The sequence below is a fragment of the Pteronotus mesoamericanus genome, unplaced genomic scaffold, assembly GCF_021234165.1.
Source record: "Pteronotus mesoamericanus isolate MK-2021 breed Mesoamerican mustached bat unplaced genomic scaffold, CSHL_Meso_final contig_105, whole genome shotgun sequence".
NCBI classification, from domain to species: domain Eukaryota; kingdom Metazoa; phylum Chordata; class Mammalia; order Chiroptera; family Mormoopidae; genus Pteronotus; species Pteronotus mesoamericanus.
This window is the reverse complement of record NW_026555006.1, coordinates 2,803,887-2,828,591: the sequence shown is the minus strand read 5'-3', so window position 1 is coordinate 2,828,591 and position 24,705 is coordinate 2,803,887. Positions and strand designations below refer to the sequence as shown.

The 24,705-nt window shown below is 34.2% G+C and overlaps 1 protein-coding gene across 1 annotated transcript in view; it reads left to right on the top strand.

The window, feature by feature from the left end:
• The window catches only part of FAF1 (Fas associated factor 1), a 394,387-nt gene that overhangs the window by 249,733 nt on the left and 119,949 nt on the right, over positions 1–24,705 (top strand). The window contains exons 10-13 of the mRNA XM_054572862.1: positions 4,707–4,833; positions 5,802–5,865; positions 6,817–6,898; positions 22,751–22,905. Of these exons, the coding sequence (XP_054428837.1) occupies positions 4,707–4,833; positions 5,802–5,865; positions 6,817–6,898; positions 22,751–22,905 (428 nt within the window). The remainder of the gene's footprint in view (positions 1–4,706; positions 4,834–5,801; positions 5,866–6,816; positions 6,899–22,750; positions 22,906–24,705) is intronic.

Genomic DNA, 24,705 nt, shown 5'->3' with positions numbered 1-24,705 from the left:
TATTCACTTAATTTGCTACAACTTGGCGAATTCTTTCTACCATGGAACTATAATTGAAATTAGCTATTAGAGTCAGGTGATAGTCTTTGTAAGATACTGTGCCATGCCACCTATTTCATTTTCATAGCCACCTTTGTGGGTCAATATTAGTCACATTCTACAGTGGGGATGCAAAGACACTTGCTCAAAGTCATACAGAAAATGGTAGCGTATCCAATGCCAAGTCTTTTGGCTATAAATTCAGGTATCTTTGTGATGGTTTTCTTGTCATAATACCGTAACTGTCTCTTTCTTAATTCTCATTATACTGATCCTGTTTACAGTTGTCTCCTTTGAAATTTTCTCAGACTTTGCTTTTAAGAGTCTCTCAGTTGACTTTCTAATCTTTGACAGCCGTCTCCATTTCTTACTGTTTCTCTTCTTTCACCAATTGAAATATTTATCTATATTTACATTTTTATGTATATAATATATAATTATATGTATATACTCTGTAAACTTATCACTTTTGTCCCTTTATTTTTTAACTGATTGATCTTACTCATTTCCGCAATCTCAGCTATTTATACTGATGACTTCCAAATCTAAATCTTTTCTGGGCCTTTCTCCTGAGCTACTAAAAAGATTTTTTTTTTCCAGCTGCCTCCTACATGTTTTACCTGGATATCCTGCAGCTTCCTCAAATTTATTCTAAGAACTGGTCTCAGTATCCTCCCTCACCAGACCTAGCCCCTCTCTACCTACTCAGTCACCCAAATCTTGGTGTCATATTCGCCTCTTCCATTTTTTTCTTTTGATCCTTAAATCTAATTGGTCAACAGTTCCCATCAGGTTTGTTGAACTATATTTTAAGTCTGTCTTGTTCATTCAGTTCCCACTGGTACTGCTCAAGTATAGGTTCTCAAGTCCTTTCACTTGAAACTTTGAAGTAAGTCTCCCTTCTCATGTCCTCAGGTCTAATCTGCCATGTGCCACCACACCACCCCAAACACACACATACACACAGCCATCAGTTATTCCCTTGAACAGTCTTCTGCCTAAAAACCTTTAGTGATTTCCCTATTGCCAATAGCATAAAGTCCAAATACCTTAGTTTGCAGTTTTAGGACTGCCACAGTCTAGTTCCATCAAACCTTTTGCCCTCCTTGCCTGTCCACATTTCTCTTCCATGCATAGAGTGAGTGATTCAGTTTGCTTTTCTGGATTCTTTATTGAGATTTTAAAATATCCAATTCCTTGCTTGAGTTTTTTCTCTACCGAGGGTTTTACTCCCTCCCCAAACTTCCATTACACAGACTCCACAACATTTTTAAGGTATGGGTTAAATAATGACACTTATGTGAAGCCTTACACAGTCTTCTTCATTGGTCCTCCTTCACACTCTCCTTTATTTTCCAATAGCCTTTGCTTATACTTTTGTTGTATCACTTACCACACTGAAAAAGATATATTTGCAACTAAATATATCTTCCTTTAGAATGGGAATTTTTTGAGGGCTGGAACTATGTTTTATTCTCTGTAACCCTAACTTTTAACCTAGTGCTTTGACATAATAAGTAGTTGGTGAAAGGAATATCTGCTTCAGTTATAAGCTTGCCTTAGTGCCAAGTATGTATGAGTCCTAAATCTTTGACTCAAACTGTTTGGTTATTATCTTCCCTAGGAAGTTTAACCTAATTCCTCCAATGCATTAAATGCTGTTCTCTGAACTTATCTGTCATAACACTTATCACTAAATATTATAATTATCTTTAGGCAGTGTAGCACTTATTAGGGGTTTAGAAGTATTTGTTAAATGGTAAAAGGAATAAATGTAATAAATAGCTAAAACAGGATCACAAATTCTTCTAGCTATTTTTAAAATTTTGAATAAATAGCTTCTCTGTATTCCAAGAATTTTAGTGTGGCCATGACTGAACCAAGAGGTTATTATTCTTATCAGCAAACATTAATGAAAAAAAAAGATTGTTTATCTCATATTTTAGAAAAAGCTTTTCCTAACCTGCTAGAGGGCTGATAAGAAAATCTGAAGAGATTGGGATTCCTTATACATAATTAAGTAGCTCATTCCTGCAGATACTTCAATAATTCATATTTGAAATATACTTTTTTCCAACAAAATCAGCTTTTTAGATACCTCCCTTTGAAGATACTGTCTTTCTAGGATTTCATTTTCTGGGTCTTTAAGAGATTTGGGAATTGTATACTTTGTAAAGACAAAATGAATAATGTGTTACATAAGCACAAAATTAAAATGACCATCCTAGTATGAGGTAAAGTCCTATTGTTATGGAAAGGAGCTATGATTGGACTGAAAACTGAATTAGGAGAAAGAGGATAGATTTGGGAGACTAAGGTAAAGAGGGTGAGTAAAAAGATGATATGTAGAACAATCCCTTTCTTTTCATCTGTGTTCTCCAGCCCGCCTTGTTAACCTCTTAAAGGGAGGGGTGAGTTTTTGAGTACTAGGCAAGACTAATTGAAGGCTGAGATGATAGCTTAGGTAATAAGGATGTCATGCATACCCTTTGTTTCTTTCCACTTGCTTGTAGACCTGGGTTAGCATCCTAAAGGAACATGTAGTGTAGCATTAAGGCTTTGAGCCTTTACCTGTCTAAATCTGAGCCTCCAAGTTCTAGGGAACTTCATACTCCGGATATGTGCCTGCCTGAAATACAGAGGCCAATTCAATCACAGTGTGGTCTTAGTAAATGTGTTGTTTTGTGTAGAAGGCTCCCTCTCTGCCTTGAAATGAGAAGGCTCTTTTAAATATTTAAGCTGTTGAATTGCCAAAATCAGGAAGAGGTCTGGAAGGTGTTCTACAAAGCAAAACACTGAAGTGGGATTAAGATCACAAGTAGAACCAAGGGTTCTGTGAGAAATAATGACACAGTCGGAATAGCGGATAGACTACTTAGGGCAAGGTCCATTCATTTTTATTCATCCAATAAGTGTGTATTCATTACCATCTCTATTCAAGCCATTAGGGGGACTGCCTTTAAAATAAGAGGGGAAATGTTACAATTCTGGGCATTAATGCTTGATTATTCCCAAAGAGGAAAGTTAAGCCTACTGAGTCAAATGGAGTAAAAATCTTGGCTTCCTCATTTGGAGCTGTTAGACTCACTAGATCATTAGTTTTTAAAATTGCTTCATGGTGTCCTGAGAGCCATCTGAGTTACTCCAGCTGTCAAAGCGATCTGAGGAAGAATGGGCCAAGCCCCAAGAGCATTAGGCTCCCCATTGTCCTACCCCAGCATCAGTAAAAATGGCCTTACTTTTCATATATTGTATGCACTTTAATTTTACATAATGTTTTGCTTGGGGTGAGGGCAGGAGGTAACCCTGTGAAAAGAAGTTTGAAAACCATTGATGAAAATCTTTAAAATCTCTTCTGGCTTTAAAATCTGATTAAGTGACTGGCTGAACTCTAACATCCCCTCTAACTAAGTTTTATGAGTCTTTGATTCTAAGTATCTGTTAATGCTTTTTTGACAAATATGTATCTCTAAGTTATGCTCTTCTGCATCAACTAAAGGATGAAAAAACTTCCCCATTTTTATAACTTGAGTACATAGTGCACTGTATTTTAAAAGATAGAAATTGTATTTATTAAATAACTTCATAGATTTTATTGAACATAGTACAGTCAGGCATTTAGCCAGATACCTTGCTGGGATCTTGTTCTTATCCAAGATACGAATATTTATTAGTGTTCACAACTCAGTTTGAATGTTTTAAGTCTCAGTATGTTTTTTTTTCTTAATTTATTGATTGATTTAAGAGAAAGGAGGAGGGTAGAGAAAGAGAGACATCGACCAGTTGCCTCCCATAAGAGCCCCAACCGGGGATCAAACCCGCAACTTAGGCATGTGCCATGACCAGAATCAAACTGGCAACTTTTTGGTTCACAGGATGATGTTCCAACCCACTGAGCCATGGGGCCAGTGATCAGTATTTTTGAAATCCTATTCTAACCTAGAGATCACCAGCCTAGTTCATATTTTGAAGCTGCTTTTAATTGTAATACTTTAAAGCTCAACTAATGTTGCTGAAAACAAAATAAGCAGAGCATGTTTATCAGTACCCAGTATGTAGTATATTCTCAAAAGATGTTTGTTTAATTGAGGCATCAGTATTACACTTAATAACCTACAGTTTGCAGAGAGCTTTCATATATAGTGTATTTTATATTATCTTCCAATAACACTGTGAGGATAGTGTGCCATATTTCATTAGTGAAAAATTTGAGAAACATTTCAGTAAATTAGTGCCAAGTTCGAAAATGCTACCGTTGCTTTACCTGACAAGTATAGATTAGTGTGAGCTTTCTAAAAGTGTGATGTAGCTTACTTTGTCTCTACTGTCTCTAATTGTACCTATTGCCTCATTTATTGAGCAGATATTTATTAAACACTTAATTGTGTTACCAGAGGCTAGGGATGCAACAGACAAAAATCCCTGTCTTCATTAAGTTTGTAAGCATATTCTCTCTTCCCTCAGTCTCCAACCTTTAGTCTAGGGATATCACAGCAAGTTTAGAAATATATGTAACCCTTAAACTGAAAAACTATTAAGCTTTGCTCTAGCAAATGGTTTCTTATTTAATAAAACTTTTATAATGGTAAATGTGATTATATAACTTACATTTTGGAATTTGATTTCCTAAAGTCAATATGAAATTAATCAAGACTTTCCTTAAATAGCAAAGCACCGATGTTCACATGGTTAGTGATAGTGATGGAGATGACTTCGAAGATGCTCCTGAATTTGGGGTGGATGATGGAGAAGTATTTGGCATGGCGTCATCTGCCCTGAGAAAATCTCCAATGAGTGAGTATTAATAGCTCTTTGGGTCCAGCATTATAATTCTTCCTCCTATTGCAGGAACTTATGATGGGTAGTGAACTTAAAATCTTACTGACTTTCAGCTTTGGAGAGATAAAATATAGCAAGTAGGCATTATTCATTAGAACTAGAGCCTCTTGAGTTTTGACTTTATTAAGCCCAGTGATTCCCTATGCTTTAGTAAAGTTCATTAAAATGCAAGGGAATGTAACTTGTTTCACATCTGTAATTAGCTATGAATATGTTTCTTGCCCTTAAACCTAGAGTCTGATAAACAAATAGCTGGACTTTGTGTGACTGTAGCTGTTTCCCCACATCTTACTGGAGGTATCAGTTTTAAGAGTAGTAATATTACTACTTTTCCATTCACTGGTACCCCTCTTTGGAAGACAAAAATAAACAATGTACTGTCTCCCTCACGTACACCTTATAAGATGCATACTGTAGAATTGTAAGTGGTTGCTATATGCAAAATCACCATTAAAATAAGTCCTTAAATGGATCATCTACTTTGAATTAGGGATCTCCTGGGGGCAGAAATAAACTTTTGCATTAAATTGACTATTTTCCTAATTAATAGGTCTTTAAAATAAATTGAGATCCTTTTTTATATAATTTAACCACAAGATGTCATTTCAAAAAAACCCACTGAAATCCTGATTGATGCCTGGCACGTTTTAAATGCTTATTAGCAGAATTGTGTCAGTTGCTTCTCCAAAATCTATGAGCTTGGAATTTTTTAAGTTTCTTTTCTAGGATTTGATGAAATCTTCTAATGTACATCAAGTTAAAATGTCTCCTCAGATATATCACAGAAGTGAAAATTTAATTTATTTCCTCTTTATTGATTAAATATATTTCTTATATGTGGGAGTAGATGTTATGTGGTTTGTTTTTTGTGTCTATTTGTTTTGTTTTTTTTGTTTTTGTTTTTTCTTTTGTTTGTTTTTTAGTGCCAGAAAACGCAGAAAATGAAGGAGATGCCTTATTACAATTTACAGCAGAGTTTTCTTCAAGGTAGGGTTAGGACATTAACTATATAAAAATGTTGTTATTTTAATGTCACTGTGATTTTTCTGGAGCAATTTCAGTCATAGATTGTTCTAAAGTTTTTATTAAAGTATTTATAGGATACATTTATCAATTTATATAGTTCTGATAGTGAAAAACATAGTATTCAATGTCAAATAACTAGTTTACCATTTCTGTCACTTCAGAGATGTATTTATCTTATCTCTACATCTTCCTTTATTGAAGCACAATAAATGGCTCACTAATTTAATATCACAAAGGGCTAGGTTATAAAATACTACTTTTTAATATATCCTAAGATAAATAAAATGTGCTTTAACATAATATTACATTAAAAGGTAATTTAAAATGTAAGTGAATTTTTCTTTTAATTTTTGTTTTGGACTCATTCAGCATTTCTTTTAATAGTCTAATATAGCATGTTTTATATGAATTTGAGAGTCTGCTAAAGTGTTTAAGTAAAGAGGATTTAAGTATTTAACCCTAAATTTTCATGTAAATGATATCTCTCTTTAGTTTTATTTTCCAGTTCTATAGTATAATTTGGAAACTTTGCAGAATACCGTCTTTTCCCTCTCTGTTGGACTTCAGAACACATGAACTAAAATGCAAAGTTAAAGCCACAGTAGCTAGGAAAATCTCATCAAAGTGGGTAACCACGAATTGCTACTTATAAATGGCATGGTTTTGTGGCACTTGTTAAAAACATTTGCCAGATGTATATAAAATTCCAGTGCTCTAATATATCAGTATAGGCCAAGGAGAACTCTATAAACTAATGAAGCTCCTTTCTAAGCCTTCAAAGAAATGTTTTTATGTTTGATCTGTACATAGATGACATTAGCCCCAAATTTACTTAAGTCATTGGTTAGACCTGTGTAACTGTGAAGCTAATTTGAAATGTATTTTAACTAATAGACACACTTTTTCCTATAGATATGGAGACTGCCATCCTGTATTTTTTATTGGCTCATTAGAAGCTGCTTTTCAAGAGGCCTTCTATGTGAAAGCCCGAGATGTAAGTGCAATCTTATCTTCTCTGATTAACAAGTGTATCCCATAGGTTTACTGCCAGGCTTGAGACAGTGCTTAATGTTTTCTTTTTTTTTTCGGATTAGAGACATGATTTTGTTTCTGGTTCATCTGCCAACCTAATCATCACCAAGATGACCATTTCAGAGGGGCAGTAGTATGATAGTGTACTGCTGGCTCTTGGCAGAAGGCCATGAAACAGGGATTTTTTTTTTTTTTTTTTTTTTTTTTTTTTTTTGTTAGGAAACTAAAGAAGAGTCGACATGCTTAGAAGGGACCAGGCTAGTTGTTTGTATTTTTTTTCAGTTATGTGAGTGACAGGTTCATGCTAACGGATTTTTCCTTTGGTTTTTTTCCCAAGATGATTATTCCATCTAGTAGTATATATCTAGTGACTGCAATATTTTCTCCCCAAAAGTCATTTTAGACAACAAAAGGATTCTTCTTTAAACTCAGAAATGGGCTTTGTGATGTTGAAATAAAGTAGGTTGGAGTTTGTAACAAGAATTCAGAAGGTTCTATGCAATCACTCTTTTCACACAGCAGTCGAGACCTCAATAATCTGGCTCCTGCCTATTTGCACAGCTTCAGCTTTTCCCATTCCCTGCCTTATACTTAATAAATCTGGCAATGATATACCATTTGTATATTCCAGTCTTGATCTTATTTCATGTTTCTCCACTGTCAGGAATGCCTTTCATCCTGCTTTTTACCTGGTTGACTCTACACTTCCTCTAAAACTTATCTTTTCCAGGCTTTTCCAATACTCACTATTATATTGACCGCACGTATTCCTTTAGTACTTTGCAGTCATACCCTCTGCTCTTGTTACACTTAACACATTGCTTATACTTACTTATTTTCTCTCTAAATATCTTCTCACTATATTATTTTCTTTTTAGTAGTGACTGTGTACCTTACATTCTTATACATAACAAATACTCTATATGTTTAATGAATGAAGGGAAAAGAGGGAGAGGAAGGAATAGTGTGTAGATGGAGTAGAAGGAAGGTTCTTAGAAGGAAAGAGAGCCTGGAATTTTGAGAATAAAGTACAAGAATGCCTCTGAAATTTCTAGTTTTTAGCTTATGTTAAACTCTAACCTAAAGAAAAATTTATTACAAACAAGTTTTAAAAATTGAATTCTAAGGCAATAATTAGTAATCAGACATAGCTATCACTGACAGTGTAATGAAGTAGATTAAGAAATAATAAACATCACCCCGGCCAGGTGGCTCAGTTAGTTGGAGCATCCCATACACCAAAAGGCTGTTGCTTTGATTCCTCAGCATGCTTAGGTTGTGGGTTCGATCCCTGGGTAGGGGCACATACGGAAGGCAACTGACTGATGTTTCTCTCTCACGTATCTCTCTGTCTCCCCCCACACCCCCTCCCTCCTTCTCTCCCTCTTTCTCTTCCCCTCTCCCCCTCTTTCCCTCTCTCTTCCTTTCTCTCTCTTCCTTCCTCTCCTCCCCCTCTCCATCTCCATCGCCCTCTCCTTCTCCCTTCCTCTTTCTCTAAAATCAATAAACACATATCCTCAGGTGAGGGTTAAAAAGGAGAAAAGAAATATAAACATGAACTGTTTTTTACCCTAAAAATAGTGGAGTAACTCTTTATAAAGACTGTTTTAAGTATCTATTTTTAACTCTTAAATCTATATAAAATAGACATTATTTCTGAAGAAATCCATGTTTATAATGCATGTTTATAGTTTCTGTAAATACAGGTTTATGGAAATACTGAAAAGCAGAAAGAAAACATTCTAACAAAGATTAATGGTTAACTTTATGTATTTTTTTCATAATTTTATTATATTTTTTGATAAGTATATTTGTGCATATTTAATATAAAATTGAGTTGTTATAATGTTGATAATACAGCTTATTTTCACCTTTTAATATTACATGATTATTTTAATTATATTTTATAATATTTTAACTTTTTATTAATATGGTTCTAATACAGAAAAAGTAAAACAGAATAGTACAATAAACACCTGAATTCCCTTTACCTAGATTTAATAATTACTAAAACTTTGCCATATTTGCTTCTTCTATGTACAGGGCATTTAAAAGTTTTAAAGGCATTTTAAGCTTTAATAGCCTCAAAATTTAACTGCTACTCACTTATAAAAGAGCAGTATTTGAAATTTAATTATTTATATTTTTATACTTAATTAAATATGGTAATTTAATGAATAATTTTTATGATAAATTTTTGTTTTACTTCTCTGATTTAAAATGGCAAACATTGACTGGAACAGAAAATAAATTTAAATTTTATTATTGAAAATTCACAAAAATAAACAAATGTAAAAGAAATATAAAGAAAGTTTCAAATGATTTTTTTAAGTTTGTAGTAGTTAAATGTTTGACATTATTAAAACTTAAAACGGCACAAAAACATTTAGGATACCCTTGTATATTCATTATTTTTTACTAAACCATTTCAAAGTATATTATAGACATCATATTCTACCCCTAAAAACATCTGCATGCAGTTTACAAAAATAATGATACTCTCCTACATCATCACAGTACCATTATCACGTGTAACAAAATTAAGAGCAATTCTCTAATATCATCTTATATCTTTCTAAACTGTTTCTTTTGGAACCATGATCCACTCAAGAATCATGAATTATATTTGGCTGTAAAATTTCTTAAATCTCTTTTAAGCAAGCACCACCTCTCCTTTTTTTCTTTTCAATTGTATTTGCTTTGTGAAGAAATTATGCCAGGTGATTTTTACATTGTTCCAAATTCTGGATTTGTGTGATTGTTTCCTTGTGATATTATTTAAATTGTTCCTCTGTCTCTCTATTTCCTGAGAAATAGATACTAGGTTTAAAAGCTTTGTTTGATTCAGGTTGAACTGTTTTTCCAAGAATGTAAATAATGCCAAATACTTTATTATAACAGCATTTTTAATGGTTATAGAGTCTCTCATTGTATGGCCAAGCTATTCTATTTAAACAATTACTTATTGTTGGACATAAACATATTTGAAAGAGTATCTAATTACAACTTTAAAATAATTTATTTTTCAGTTCATTGTTTGATAAGAATGTATTTGAGATATATGTCTCTGCTTTCCAGCAAGATTGTTAAACAGTTGAAGTAACTTAAATAGTAGTTCCCAAAATCAACGCAGACATCTTTTAAATCCCATTTAAAAAGCTACCATAAAGTGTACTGTGATGTTTGTAAACATAACATTAAATGAAGATACTTATTTAAATATACAGTATATAATAGACAAAAGAACTTTCACTAAGTTAGTGCCTTGGTGTTTTAATGGATGAAAATCATTAGTTCATAAAACTACGTGTGTTGCTTTGTATTAGATTCCTACCAAAATCCACTGACTTCTTTAGACTCCTAACCATCCTTATCTTTCCCCCCTTGCTCACAGATTGTTTTCTTTTCTCATTTCTCTTATCCAAGTTAAAGATCAACCATTTATTCATTGGTTACTGTTACTCTAAATTTAAGTAAAATTAATCCATATGATAAATAAATTATTCAAAATTAAATCTAAGCAGGTGCATTTATTATCATCATCAACCAAATGATACATATATAATATTAACATTAACATTGTAGGGATGACGGAGCTCAGAAAAGCTAAATGACTAGCCCAAAGACATGTAAGTAGTAAGTAGTAAAAGCTACATATGAACTCAGGTGTTCGAACACAGGCAAGTATTGGTTCCAACACAGGCAAGTATTGGTTTATACATACTAGTTTTCTGGGCTAACTGCTGTACTGCATAATTCATTTATCAAGCTTTGTATCTCCTTTTTCGTATTTCACATTTGAGAGTTAATAACAAATCTTTTCAACATTATATTTTAAAACTTCTGAATGAATCATTTTTAAGAAAACAATTTGCTGATGTTCAGATATTTTAAGGCAAGTGTGACCAATAGTATGGCATTCTTACCAAATTTCTTTCATCTTAAATATCACATATTTACTTTAAACTGTGGGGGGCACATTAATTTTACCAGGGCAACAGATGAGCTTCAAGCACCAGCATTCTTCACTTGAAGTGAGAAATTGAGTTCCAAGAGTAAATAAAAACAAGATTGAAGGTTTAAATCCTCTGCTAGGCTTTTTGAACTTATATACTCATTAAATGTTTATTGGAGTGGTGGGATTACAAAGGATTTGGGGAGCTTCATCAACTCGTATATAGTTAATCACTAAGTAAAACACTACATTTGATAAAGTGTTTCTCACAATGCCACATTCAATCCATCTTAATGAAAACTGCTTCAAACTGGTTTTATTTGAGAGCACTTCTTGCTGAGAGTGCTCATAGTTCTTTCTGCCTTTTTCATGAGACATTTACAATACTGTCCAAAGCAGAGCTCCAACTTAAGTCAGGTATTTTAAGTTCTTGTGTTTAAGTATATTGCAACAAAGTTTGACTTTTGACAATGGGTTGATAAGTTTTATGAACCCCCCATTCCCTTCATTATTAAGAATGTTCAATCAGTTGAAGGCCATAAATACTTATCATATTTCAAATGGGGTACAGAGGTTTCCTGTATTCATTGCTCACAGTTAGTGGGGAAGATAAAAAAAAATATAAGCAGATTTATGTAATATAACATGGTATAGAAGCAAAGAGGAGAGGTACTTCATCTACCTTAGAAGTTCAGGGAGATTGATTTCTTGAGGTACTTCTGACCTGAATCTTATAGGGTGGCTAATACTTGGGCAAATAATGGGCAGTGGAGGGTGGGGAGAGTCTGAAGGAAAGGCAAGAGGAAAATACAAACCAAAATATTAAGACAGAGACCAAAAAATGCAAGACAGAGAGCTGGTTGCGGGGCGTGAGGCTGGGATGATCAGCAAGAGCCAAGACATGGAGGGCATTGTAGTTCCCAGCACTACCTAATGAATTAAAGATATTTGTTGAGCGAGGCTTGTATTTTGTTTTTAGATAAGTGAATAGTAGTTTGCTTCCTTAATTAAGGTTGCAGAAAAGTTACTACTGTCTATATCATGAGTCCCTGAGAGTTTCTTGAAAGAAGGTTCTTTTTCTCCTTAAAGCCTTTCCAACTCTCATTTCTCCTACCCCTGAATTCTCTTCACAACAAAAAGTACCCTAGAGAATGATTAGACATTTGTAGTAACTAAAAACCAACAGCAATAAAAATCCCAGTGTCAGGGTTGAATGATTATTCCTTTTCCAGCATCCCATTTGGAGACTGGGCTTTGATAACAGTAATCCTGTTACATCTCCTTAGATCTGGACTTCAGACTAGTGCTGTTTCAAAATATTACACACAAATTAAGGAAACCAGTGCTCAATTTTTGATTTCCCAATTAGTAACACTGGCCCCAAACAAGTAATGAGCCTATTTCTGATGGGGATGGGGGGAGACGATGATGATATCTACTTTATATGGTGTGGTAAGGATTAAATAGGATGCTACCCATACATGCACCCAGCCCTGTTGCTATGGTGCTGTTACGCAATTTTGGACAAATTTGAGAAATTTTTGTAAAATAACAAAATTTATTTTTCAAAATGTAATTTATGAACTAGCTTTAAGAACAATCCCAGAATTTTGAAAACATCTATGAGCATTTACAGCACTAAAATGAGTTTTGCTTTAACAGTGCCTGTTAATCAAGTTTTATTATTTAAAAAAAAAATGAACCCATTTTAAAGTAGTGAAATAGGGCTATTTCCACTTCCACATGTTAAATCTAAATACTATCACTGATCAACGTTTTTTAAGAAAAATAAATTCTACACTAATCTGAAGTCACAGTTATAGTTGGTGAATTTCCAACCCTCTGTCATCCAGAAAAACCAGACAAACAAACTTATTTGTGCTTTGGAAAATATGCCCAGTCTGTTCATCTTGTCTTTTGTTTTCTTTTCAATTAAAATTCTTTAAAGACAGACAGTGTTTTTAGACTAATTGTACATGGCAGCTAGAACAGCATTCTACACATCTGTGAAATAAGACCTAGATGCTAATATAATTTTTAAAGTATATTTTTATTTTACAGATAAAATGTTGGCTGTAAAATAATAATATTGATGCATTTAAAGTAAAAAAAAAAAAAGAGTTAACACATCATCTCAAATCTGAAAATAACCATTATTAAATATTTTTAGTTTGAAATGTGATTTTTAAAAAGGAAATCTACAAACATATATATAAGTAAAAACATTGATCTTTAACATAAATTTGACAGTATCAAATCTCTGTTCTATTAGATGTGAACACTAAACAGTACATCGTTAGTACCACATTTAGAATTTGCCTATAATACTCCAACAGAGTTTTCAGATTTAACTAAAATTGTAAAAATCTTAGTGTCCATAATCAAATTATTTTCTAAACTAGTTAAAATTTTAGTAAATTAGTTTTAAGATATGCTGCTGTGTAAAAAATGTTCTCATTTTATTGCTCTTACCATCTTTTTGTGGACTACTTTATCTATATTTGAAAAGAAATATAGGTAAAATTCATTAAAATATCAAAAACAAGGCTGATTTCCATAAATGGACTTCATCCATATTTGTATCATTTCTTCCAAATGGTTTGCCCTGGCCCTAGGAAATATTTGTTATTCATATTACCTATTTTAAAAGGATAAAGAGCTAAATTAGATCTCCAGGCATTTTACTTGTAAATTCAGGAAATCTCTTTTATATCTAATCTTAAACATGTTTACTGAAAAATAAGAGGTATGGTATAATACTAATTAGAATATTTGAATTCAGGCTCCCCATTTGCTAGCTCTGTGCTATTAACCAGGTTCCTGAACCTCTCTGAGCATCAATTTCTATACTTAAAAGTTTGTATTGTAATGTATATCTCACAACATTAACAAAAATCAATATATGTAAAACATCTTTGAAATGCATGTGAAACATCTAAGACTACGTGCTTATAGTAGATGGACTTTGAATAAATTAGGCAGATTTAGACTTCAAACTAGGTCCTAAAACTAGCAATATACGCCTCCATTTTATTTCCTCTCAAATGGGCATAAAAATATCTTGACAATTAACCCACTTTGGAAAATGAATCTTTACCTTAACAGAAATCAAGTTATTCAGATGCACATGTTGAGAAGATGAGTAGGCCTGTTTAATTGGTATATGAGTATATGGTACATGGAAGGGAGCAGTAGGAGACAGGGCTAAAATTGAAGAACACAGTGAGGTTTCATCATGGAAATTCCTGAATGCCAGCTAAAGACTTTTGTTTTTGTTACGCAGTGATTAGCTTTTGAAAGTTTTTGAAGAAGAGGGTGACACTGTCAGAGCTGTGCTACAATTATGTGCCACACAGCAACATTTCAGTCTGTAACAAAATGCACGTATTGTACAACTGTGGTATGCCATATACCCCAGGTATATACCAAGCTATACAATCTAGGTTTGAGTAAGTGCATTCTGATGTTCACACAATGATGAAGTCATCGAATGATGCATTTCTCAGAACATGTTTGTATTGTTGAGCAGCACATGACTATACAGAAATAAGTAACGTGGTAGCAGTTTGGTAGGATGGATTGAAAGGGAGAAATTCGTGGCAATGAGCCTGAGTAGCTGTGTATATTTGTATACATGTAGTTTTGGAGTGTCAGGCAATGATTAAAAAATCACAGTGCAGTAGTGTAATTTACAAACGTTTTAGCTCCTAAATATCATAGCCTGTTAGTTTTTGTGTACCTTTTTATACATATGTATCATCTAGTATCCTGTTTTTCCCACACATTCCTTTGAATGCCTACCAAAACAGAAAAGGATAATACTGCTTTTTCATAGACCTACACTAATGCGTCCTGGCCTTTCCTCTGTAAAGCCTTTCAGTAGAACCTATTGATTTTATGTTTGCCCTGTCATTTACAGCCCTTGATAAATAACTGTTAAGAAAATCAAAGTATTTTGATGTTAAATAGTACATAGTTATTTTTCTATTAAAGACATTGGACACATAATTTCTTGTGCACATACACTTATGAAGAACTCCGAAAATCAATAAGAAAAAGAGAACAACCCAATATAGGTAAGCTATGTATAAGCAGGTATTTCACAAAAAGAAAGTGAAACAACTCATAAATATGAAAAGATATTTCATATCTTCCATAATACAAAAAACACGGATTAAAACTATACTAATAAATCAGTTTAACTTATCATAATAGCAGATATTTTTTCTGCCTATATATTTAAGCATATGAGAAATAAGATAAATACAAGGACATTTACTATTGCATTTTTATAATAGCAAAAAATTGGAAGTAACTTAAATGTTATCTATTCAGTGGAATACTATGGAACCATTAAAAAGAATGAAGCTACTTCATATATATTGATGTGGAATGATGTTCAAGATACATTGTTAAGGGAAAAAAGCGAGATGCATGATAGTGTGTATAACATGTCTCCTCTTGTGCTCTAAAAATTATGTATGTGTAGACAAATAAATACGTGAACCAATCACTTAGTATGACTTCAACCATCCTATTGGGTTTTAAATATGTATAATATGGCACACATGACATTTCAGGTAGATATACACTTCACTGGTACATCATTACAAATCCCAGTAGGCTATCCTCTATGGATATGGATATTAAATGAACTGGACCACATGTTAGCACTGAAGACTCTTCCTGATCTTTGTATGAAGACTAAACTAGTTGCACACGAAGTTGCAAAAAAAAGCCTCTGTGTCGTCTTTTGTCTTCATCCAATCAGGGTTTCTATTTGGCCTCCCAAGGATAGTGCCTTCTCATCTTTTCTCATTAACATATACAAAATGGAGCTTTCTAAATGATGAGTCAGGTCATTGCCTAAGGCCCGGAGTAGCTAAAATCCCTTAAATTGTAATTCAGGGCCCATTGAAGACTACAAGCGTCTGATGGGCCAAGAACAAATCTATAAATGTTTATCTTCAGATCTTATGGGTTAATGACTATCATTTTTTATGTATGACTAGGGATTTCTTATAGTTAACCTATTATAAGAATTAGGGTTGAGTTTGGTTACTTATAACAGAAAAATAATAATAATGGCCTAAACAAAATAGAAGTTAATTTCTCTCTTTTCTTCAGAAAGTCCACAGGTAGTCCAGGCCTTGTATGACATATCACAGAGTCAGAAACTCAGGTTTCTTCTGTTATGTTGCTCCACTGTGTGGTACGATTCAGGTTGTATCATGATTCACTGTGACTACTAGAGCTCAAACTAACACTTCTGCTTATATTGGCCAGAAATTAGTTACATAGTCACCCTTGTTTAAAAAGGAGGCTGAGAAATGCATTCTTTATTTCAGTAGGCCATTAATTTAATTAAAAAAATAAAGAAATATTCTCTCTAAGGAAGAAATGGAAAATATTGAGGAACTATTAGCATTTTCTGCCATTCCTGTTGTTACTGGGGAGAGACTTGAGTCAAGGACCTATCCCCCACCAAGCTTGTTTCTGGTTCTTGTCTTGCTCGCAAGAGATGAAATAAAGTGAGAGACAACATGTATAGTGGAAATGAGATAGTAAATTTATTTATGAAACACATATGAACACAAAGCTGCTAGCAGGTGCCCAACCAGTCTGAAATGCCGCATGTATAGAGGAAATAAAGTTGCTAGTAACTTTGTTAGTAAATTTATTCTGTTCACTTGAAGCAAGGCTACAAGTAGGCACTCAGCTAATTTGAGTGCAGTGATTTATTGGGGTTCAGGGATTATATACCTTAACTAGCTTCTAGGTACCCCTTCTCCTCCCCCTTCTAAACCTTGGCAATAATGTACAGCTAAAAAGGCTTTCTTTCTCACCTAGTAAAGGCTATTTTGTCTTAGCTAATGAATTTGCTACAGAGGCTCCCTTTCCCAGCAGAGAATCTCAAGGATTCCCTTCCTCTTGTGCTATCTTTGCTTGTGATGTTCAGGATGCCTGGCAATCTTACTGGACCAGGCTCCAGACTGGTGGATCAAAAGGAGAGACATGTCTCCCTCCTCCTCCCTGCCTTAGTTTACTAACTGTCCTACTGAACACTACTGAATGAGTAGTTAAGAATTACTACAATTATTTAAAAAAAAAAGAATCAGTACAATTCTATATGTTTAGACTCAGCTTAGCTTGTTTTTATAATTTACAGCATTCTACTTTGAAAGCTGTCAGACAATATGTGACAGTACTAGAAAGTTACTGAACATATGTACCCACAAATAATTGGAATTCCTAATTTTTCAGGAAGAATGTGTTATCAACACATTTTTAATGAAAAATTACTGTTAATCTTCAATTCTTTATTGCTGTGGTTCCCCCACACCGTCAAACATGGAAACAGATGAGATAGCCAGACTACAGGTTCTTTTTCTCTTCCTCAGTGGCCTCAAAGTGGGAGAGGGGTGTGTTCATTGATGACTGCTCTTCAAAGTGGGTACTTCACATTCACACTCATGTTCTTCTGTCTCTTTAGCAGGCCTGTGGTTAACGAAAGGTAGTTACTCATCTCAGGAGAGAAGAGTAGAGAATCAGAAAAATCCTGCCTGCTCTTTTATGTGACTGCTTTTCCAGTCTTTGTTACGCTCCTAAGTGTTCACCTGGAAAACGAATGAGATGAGGTCTTTGGTCTGGCCTGAAACTGCCTACATTCTTACCTCCGTAATCTCTCTCCCAGCCTCCCCAAAAAGCCTGGCTGCCTCTCTGCAGTTTGCCATAATAGCCAATCACTTGAGCTTCTAATTTCCTTATTCATAAAAACTTCATTCACATGTTGTCCTTCCTCAAAGATATTTCATGATCTGGGTATCACAATCTAAATAATGAAAACTGATAAAGCTTTATACCCAATGAGTATTTGTCAGTTCATTTTGTGAAAAGAGTTTGGCTTTGCTTTAGGCTTTTTGTTTGTTTTTTCTTAACCTATGACTTCCATTTGAAAGTTCTACATGGGACTCGAATATATCAGTGTCCTCACAATCTCAGAGTGCTACCCCAACATCTGCTTCAGGAAGTCAGAAGAAAAAGACACCATCTTGGCATCTCATCTTCAGTAGCCAGCTCTTTCCTTCTGGAACCTCTCTAGTTTGTTGCTGCCTGTTGGTCCCTGAACTTAGTTTTCGGAGCCAAAGAGAGCAAACTGTCTTGACTCTTTCCACAAATCAGTGTGCATTCTGGTTCTTCTCTCTTCAAAAATTACTAGACTTTGAATTCTTTGAACACATCAGGCCACTGACATCACTGGGCTTTTCCTAAACTTTTCTCTTTGCTTTCTCTTTTTCCCTCATCTTTTTCCTTAGGATAACCTAAATTTAAAATTAAGCTCAAGTTACAGAGAAGTTAGTTACTATACTCTGCTTTTAAAATTCAGCTCAAGTGTCACCTTCGTTAAAAAGCAGCCCATCTGATGTTCACGCTTAGACCCTAGGACCTGCCCTACTAAAGCATTCATATCAACAGCCCATTCCAAACAAAGCATTGGGCTTCTGACCTCCAGAGCTATATGGCACCCAAGGCACAGAAAAGTGAAGTATCTTTCCCAGGGTCACACAGCTGGTGGGAGGTAGCAAAGCAGGAATTTAAACCTATACAGTGTGGCTTCATGTTGCCCTGCCTCTGTTGACTTGAGTTACCATTGCATGCTGGGCTAGACCTATGAACATTCATATACAGGAACAGGATTATGGAAGCAGTCAATGTATTGGAATGATCCTAATTAAGCCTAGATTGAAAACAGAAGAGCTGCAGAGGACATGTTGAGGTACTTGGAAAAGTTTGAGTATGGCAAAACTGGGTTTAGCACAGACTTTCTGTTACTTTAAAACACTGTATTACCAAAACTTAGATCATAAACAGGGAGTCTGAGGAGAGTGTAGGTTGGCAGCTTGCCTTTGTCTCCTACCAGACTTACTACCCCCTTTCTGCCAATTACAAAGGACGAATAAAAGATAATTTTTTTAATTCCCTAATCTTATTATGTGGTACTGCGATGAAATCTTTGCTTCCTCATAAACCATTCTCCCTCCAACTCTTTGAGGGCAGGAAACATTGTTTTATTCATCTTTATATTCTCAATGCCTAACACATAGGTACTTTGCAAATGTTATTGAACTAAATTATTAATGGGCCACAGGGCAAATGGTAATAGTAATGGAAAACAAAACCTTTTTCTTGTGCTTTTTCTATGTACTAGATGCCCTTTCTTAAGAAAAGTAGTTTTCTGATATGCCAAACTCATTTTTCACTGTTTTGGCCTGTGTTTAATTGAGCTAAATAAAAATAATCAGAAATCTGAGTCTGGGGTTCATTTTGCTGTGCCTGTAATTTAATGAAATTTATGTAGCCTGAATTTAGTAGTACTTGCATATTATTAAGAGTCTTTATATTTTATTTATTATTACTGTCATAATAACAGAAGAAAAATTTTTTGTTGTTGAAAGCTTATTACGTTAGAGAGAAAAGATTATTTTAAGATGATCCCACGTCCCTTTTTGAAAGCTACTATGGGAATACCCCCAGCCTGAAGATCCTCTCCTGATACTCCTTTTATCATTTCTTTTCTCACAGTTTAGAGCTTAAAGTGAGATTTTTTTTTTTTTTAAGTGTGTTCTCTTGGCATCTCATGTTTAACAGTGTCAGGGGTTTGTGTCCCTGGAACGAAAACTGTTTCTCCAGAGCCTTTTTTCTCTCAGCTTCCAGTGAAAAGAGGGGCGAGGCGAGCCAGTAGCTTACCACAAAGCAATGCCACCACAAAGGAAAGATTAAGGGTTTAGAGAGAGGTCAATGTGGGTTTTTCTCTAACTAAACACTTTCCTAAAGTTTCCTTGTGGAAAAATAATGAAGTCATCTCAGAGTTTTTAAAGAATTTTTATTTCTTTTTCACCGTCTGCATTCGCTTGTCTTCTCAGCATGGATGTTTAATCTTCCTAGGCTTTGTGAATTGGCCCAAATGAATAAGTGGTGAGCTGTCTCTCTAGGAGCTAGAGGCTTATTCTAAGGGCCTAATCACTGAGTAAACACATCTTTGCCCTCCCTCTCACAATTGCGATATAATAGTTGAGATTCTAGCACAGTAACCTGGATATTGCAGGGACCAATGCTTTGAAATGCAGAATGGTTGATCCTCCAAAACAGACAGTGCCTGATCTTCGCCTGCCTCTTTCTTCTTTTTTTAAATTAAATATTGCCAAAGAGATGCTGTTTTATTGCTTGATGTTGTGCATTAGTGCCCTGGATTTCCAAGTTTAGTTTCAGTCAACACTGTCGGCTGCACTTAGAGGGAACTTTGCTTGTTGGGTTTCTTGGTAGCCTCTTCAGCACATGTGTGTTTGGTTTGGAAGAGCATTTAAATTAAATCAGTGAGATAGCAATGTAAATCACTAATCTCTTTCCCAAAGTCTAAATGTTCCATTTCAGTGTTCTTGAGAGAAATAGGCATTTTAAAGATTAACCATTGCCATTGTTTGGTTAGAAATATGCTGATTTCAAGTGGACTGCTCTCTTGTTCCCAGTTTCTCATTAAATGTAGTTGCTGAGATACGGTCAAGCAGAATTAGAAGTTGATATCCCTCCGTCTATTCAGCTAGAGAGCTCCTAAGAAGAGGAACTCTGAATTTGTTAGTGCTGCCAGGTTCATGCTCCTTTCCCTAAAGTAGCACATTTCTAGATTCATTTGCTAAAAGTGATTTGGCATTGCTATTGCCATTTGGTGTCTTTTTTGCCGGGTGGAGAGGTGGGGGGTATTACGGTTGAAATCAGCATTCAAGTTTCTTTCTTCAGACACACTGAGATCTAGCTTAGGGATGCAAAGAAGATTGAAAGAGACCCGGCCAAATCTTACACTTGAGAGACTTTGTCTAGAGGGAATATTGGTAAACAATTATGGTACTAATGGGAAGATATAGCCCGGAAAAGGAAACTCTTAATTCTGCCTAAGGAAATCAGGGAAAGTTTCACAGAAGCATTTGCTTTGAGCCTTAAAGGATGAGTAGGAATTTGTCAGATAAGTATCTCTTCAATAATGTATCTGATTACAAACTTCCTAAAGGCCAGCTACTGTTATCTGCAGATTTCCACATTGATGAAGAACCCTGAGTCTGTCTTATTCACCATTTTATCACCCCTGCTTCCTGCTGGGCCTAACAAAAAGAGTATTTCAACAAATGCTTGTTGAATGAATGAATAAATGACCTGAAACATAGAAGCAGCTACTGTTGGAGTAGCTGAGCTACTTATACTTAGAAATCCTGTTCTTTATGTCCATTACATGCTGTCCCTGAGGCCCCAGAAGCACTGATGTATGAGCAGTGGACAGTCTGGCATCTTTCTATTGGATAAGAACTTTAAGCCTTGCCCACAGTGTTGGTGATTTTATTAAAGAAAGACTGCTAGGTTTTAACCCCAGATGTATTGCTTACTTAACTAGTTATAGAATTTAAGACAAGTCAGCTTTCTAAGCCTAAATTTCCTCATATACTAATAAAGTTAAGAATACCATAAGAATACCATTTTACAGGTTTAATCTGGGGACTAAAGTGGATAATGGGTGTGTAACTAACTGCCTCCTCTGCGTAGTAGATGCTTTTGGAATCTTTATGTGGCTACTTTCATTTAGTACAAAGATTACCTTTGAAGAAAGTATTTCAGTGATTCTTCTTTATTATTATAATTTGGATTATTTATCAGGTAATTCCATCAGATATGTTTATCAGACTTAATTAGCCTTTTATCAACATGAGCCTTTTATTTTTTTATAAATGTTCTTTTGTTTAGTGTCTCACACAAGGTTTTTTGTTTTTTTTTTAATTATCATCACATCCTTATCTTATATGAGGAGAAAGACCCTGAGCTTCCTTGAAATTTTCACTTGCCAGAATTTCAGATTGGTTTGTACATCATCTTTACCATAAAACTTTATCTTTCTGTTTCCTAGTAACTGACTGTTCTTAAATTCAGCTCTTCTACAAGGTAGAACCAGAAGTCAGTTAACAGCAATTTAGGCTCTTTCATCATCATTGTTGTTTTGAAGGCTGATATGTTGCAATTTATGTCCCTTGATTTAGTTTTCAGTTTCAGTTATTTTATTGAATGTCCAACTGTGATGAGACCACTTTTAAAAGACCAAATGTCATTTCTTGAAAGCAAGTTTTATCAAGCAAAAGGGAAAGAATAATTTTCCATATGAGAAACTACATTACACATTTTCTGAAATATAAACTAGAAAGAATTCATGTGAACTTTTTTTTTATCCTTTCAAAGGTCAATTAATTAGATGTTACATGGTCTTAAATAAGGACTTAAATATGGGAACACATTAAGGACTTTGAAATTACCTGTAGAAGTAAAGAAAAACTTCATTTCAGATTTTTTCCTTTCAGGTAGAAGAAATTATTCAGTGTTTAGATTAAAAACATTGAAAATATGTGAGAGAGTTTTATTTTCAACCTTAACCTGTGTTCTTTCTTTGTATAGTTGAATAGTTCAAATTAATTTTCCTTTACTTATAAAGTATGTATTAAATATGAAGAATGGTAAACCCATTTTATTTAAAGAAAACATAATTCTTTTGCAATATCTGCTTGAGATAGGCATGCACATGTTAACAGGAATCTGTGACAGTCTATAAAATGGAATGTAACCATCCTAGCCTGTTTAGAGTATCAGGAAACAAATTTATTGATATTAATAGATGCCTTAAGAACTCCAGGTGTTGGATATTCTCTTAGGGAACAGCATTTAATTTTTGTCTTTGTTCCTTATATTGACTGATTATACTCTTCTAACATTGAAGAAGTCTTGTATTAGTGGATATTTTAACTCATCAGTTTTTTCTTCTTTTTTCAGAGAAAGCTTCTTGCTATCTACCTCCACCATGATGAAAGTGTATTAACCAATGTGTTCTGCTCACAAATGCTATGTGCTGAATCTGTTGTCTCTTACCTGAGTCAAAATTTCATAACCTGGGCCTGGGATCTGACAAAGGACGCCAATAGAGCAAGGTACTGTTGTTCACAAGTTACAGTTGGGTTTCTCTCTTTCTTTTTTTTTTTAAGTCATCACTGTGTTTGGTTTCTTATCATCATAAGCATTTTCATCCTTAGCATTAAATTCTCTACATTTTACTTAATTAGAAGCAATTTGTTGTAGCTAACACATGCAGTTAGTCACAAGTGTGAATTCTTTAATTTATAAAGATTTCTTAAATTCAAGAATAACTAGAAAACCAAAACCAAAATACATTGTTCTCATCTTTTTGCAATAAAAGAGATAGAGTACATTTCTTTGTACTGTGTGTTCTAATGTTGTAATGTTATTAACATTTAGAAAAAATCTGTTTTTAAATAATGTTTAGAAAAGGCAAGGCAAGTCTAACATATAATCGTACTACTAAGTTTGTATTTTAATAATTTCAGTGAAGAAGGCAGGACCAGTCCAGTGGAGTTGGTAATAGCTTAACTCTAGCATATGCTAATTGATGTAATCGCTTTATTGCACGCATTCTTTTGCACACATCCATATTCTCAATAGGAAAAAAACCCGTTTCTAGCTGTCAGGGTAATTTTACTTAGTTTGGTAATCATAATGTCTGTAAACCATGAATAATTCTTTATATTTAGCCTATTTGCATTTCTCATCTGAAATACACTGTATCATATTTAATTACTCATGTGGCCATAACATCCCGTGATGCTACTTTGGGTGTGTTAACACAATCATAACCATAGATTGCTGGTTTATGAACAAGGAGATTAAATTCATTCATTTTAAAGCAAGTCTGCTATAAAGTTAACTAATTTAAACAATTATAGAACAATCAGAAATTGAATCACCTGATTTGTCTTCATTTTGTGGCTCCCTGAAGTTTTGTTCATCATTCAGACTTTGTTTTATGTAAGCTAAATATGAAAAGAAAGATGATTCTTTCCTTAAAATGTGAAGCAAAAGAATGTTGAAGCAATTCCTTCATCTAATACTTCATTTCTTTAAACAAATGGTTAGGAAATTTCATAGGATGACTTCGTTCTGCCTTGGAAATGTCCCCTGTTATACATAAAGAACCTTTAGCACCTGTATTTGTTTAAATTAAATCAGGCTATTATTCACACTCAGTTAAAGGTGATGAAAAGCAGTGCCAAAAACAGATAAAAATGCAGCATCTAAGGTCTTTTATGAGGCAAAATACATAGACTAGAGACTTGGCTAAATCTTTTGCCATTCACTGGCAGTAAGGAATCTCCTCCTTTCCTTTTATCCACAACTTGACGGAGAAGGAAACACTATTTCTAAACCATCTGTAGTGGCTAAGTTCAGCAGGCTACCTGCTGTTATTTTGTTCTATCCTCCATTTAATTCCTTAGTTCCTTTTATTTTACAATGACAAAAAATTGCAGTGTAGTTTCTTTTGAAAAACAGTGTTTGAGGGGTTTTTTTTATGACTTGCAATCAACAGCCATGTAATTGCTTTGTTATGTTTTACTAAAGAAGTCTGTTAAGTAGCACAACTTTGATACACTAGTAATAAGAGTTTGCAGGTTACAGAGACACCTGTGGTGACCAAAGCGACAGAAGCTGCTTATTAGAAAGAGCCAGTACAGCTGTGTCCTATTAACTCCTTATGACACTTTTTTAAAACACAAAATAAAGGCCTTCTTTAAGGCTTTAGTGCTATTTCTCAATGAATTGCAGGCCTGACTATGAAGTATGATAGGATGTTTCAATCTGTGTTTTTAAAAAATGCAGCATCCCGTTATTAAATTACTGTCATGAGAATAAAAAGAAGTGATATGAAAGACTGAAAA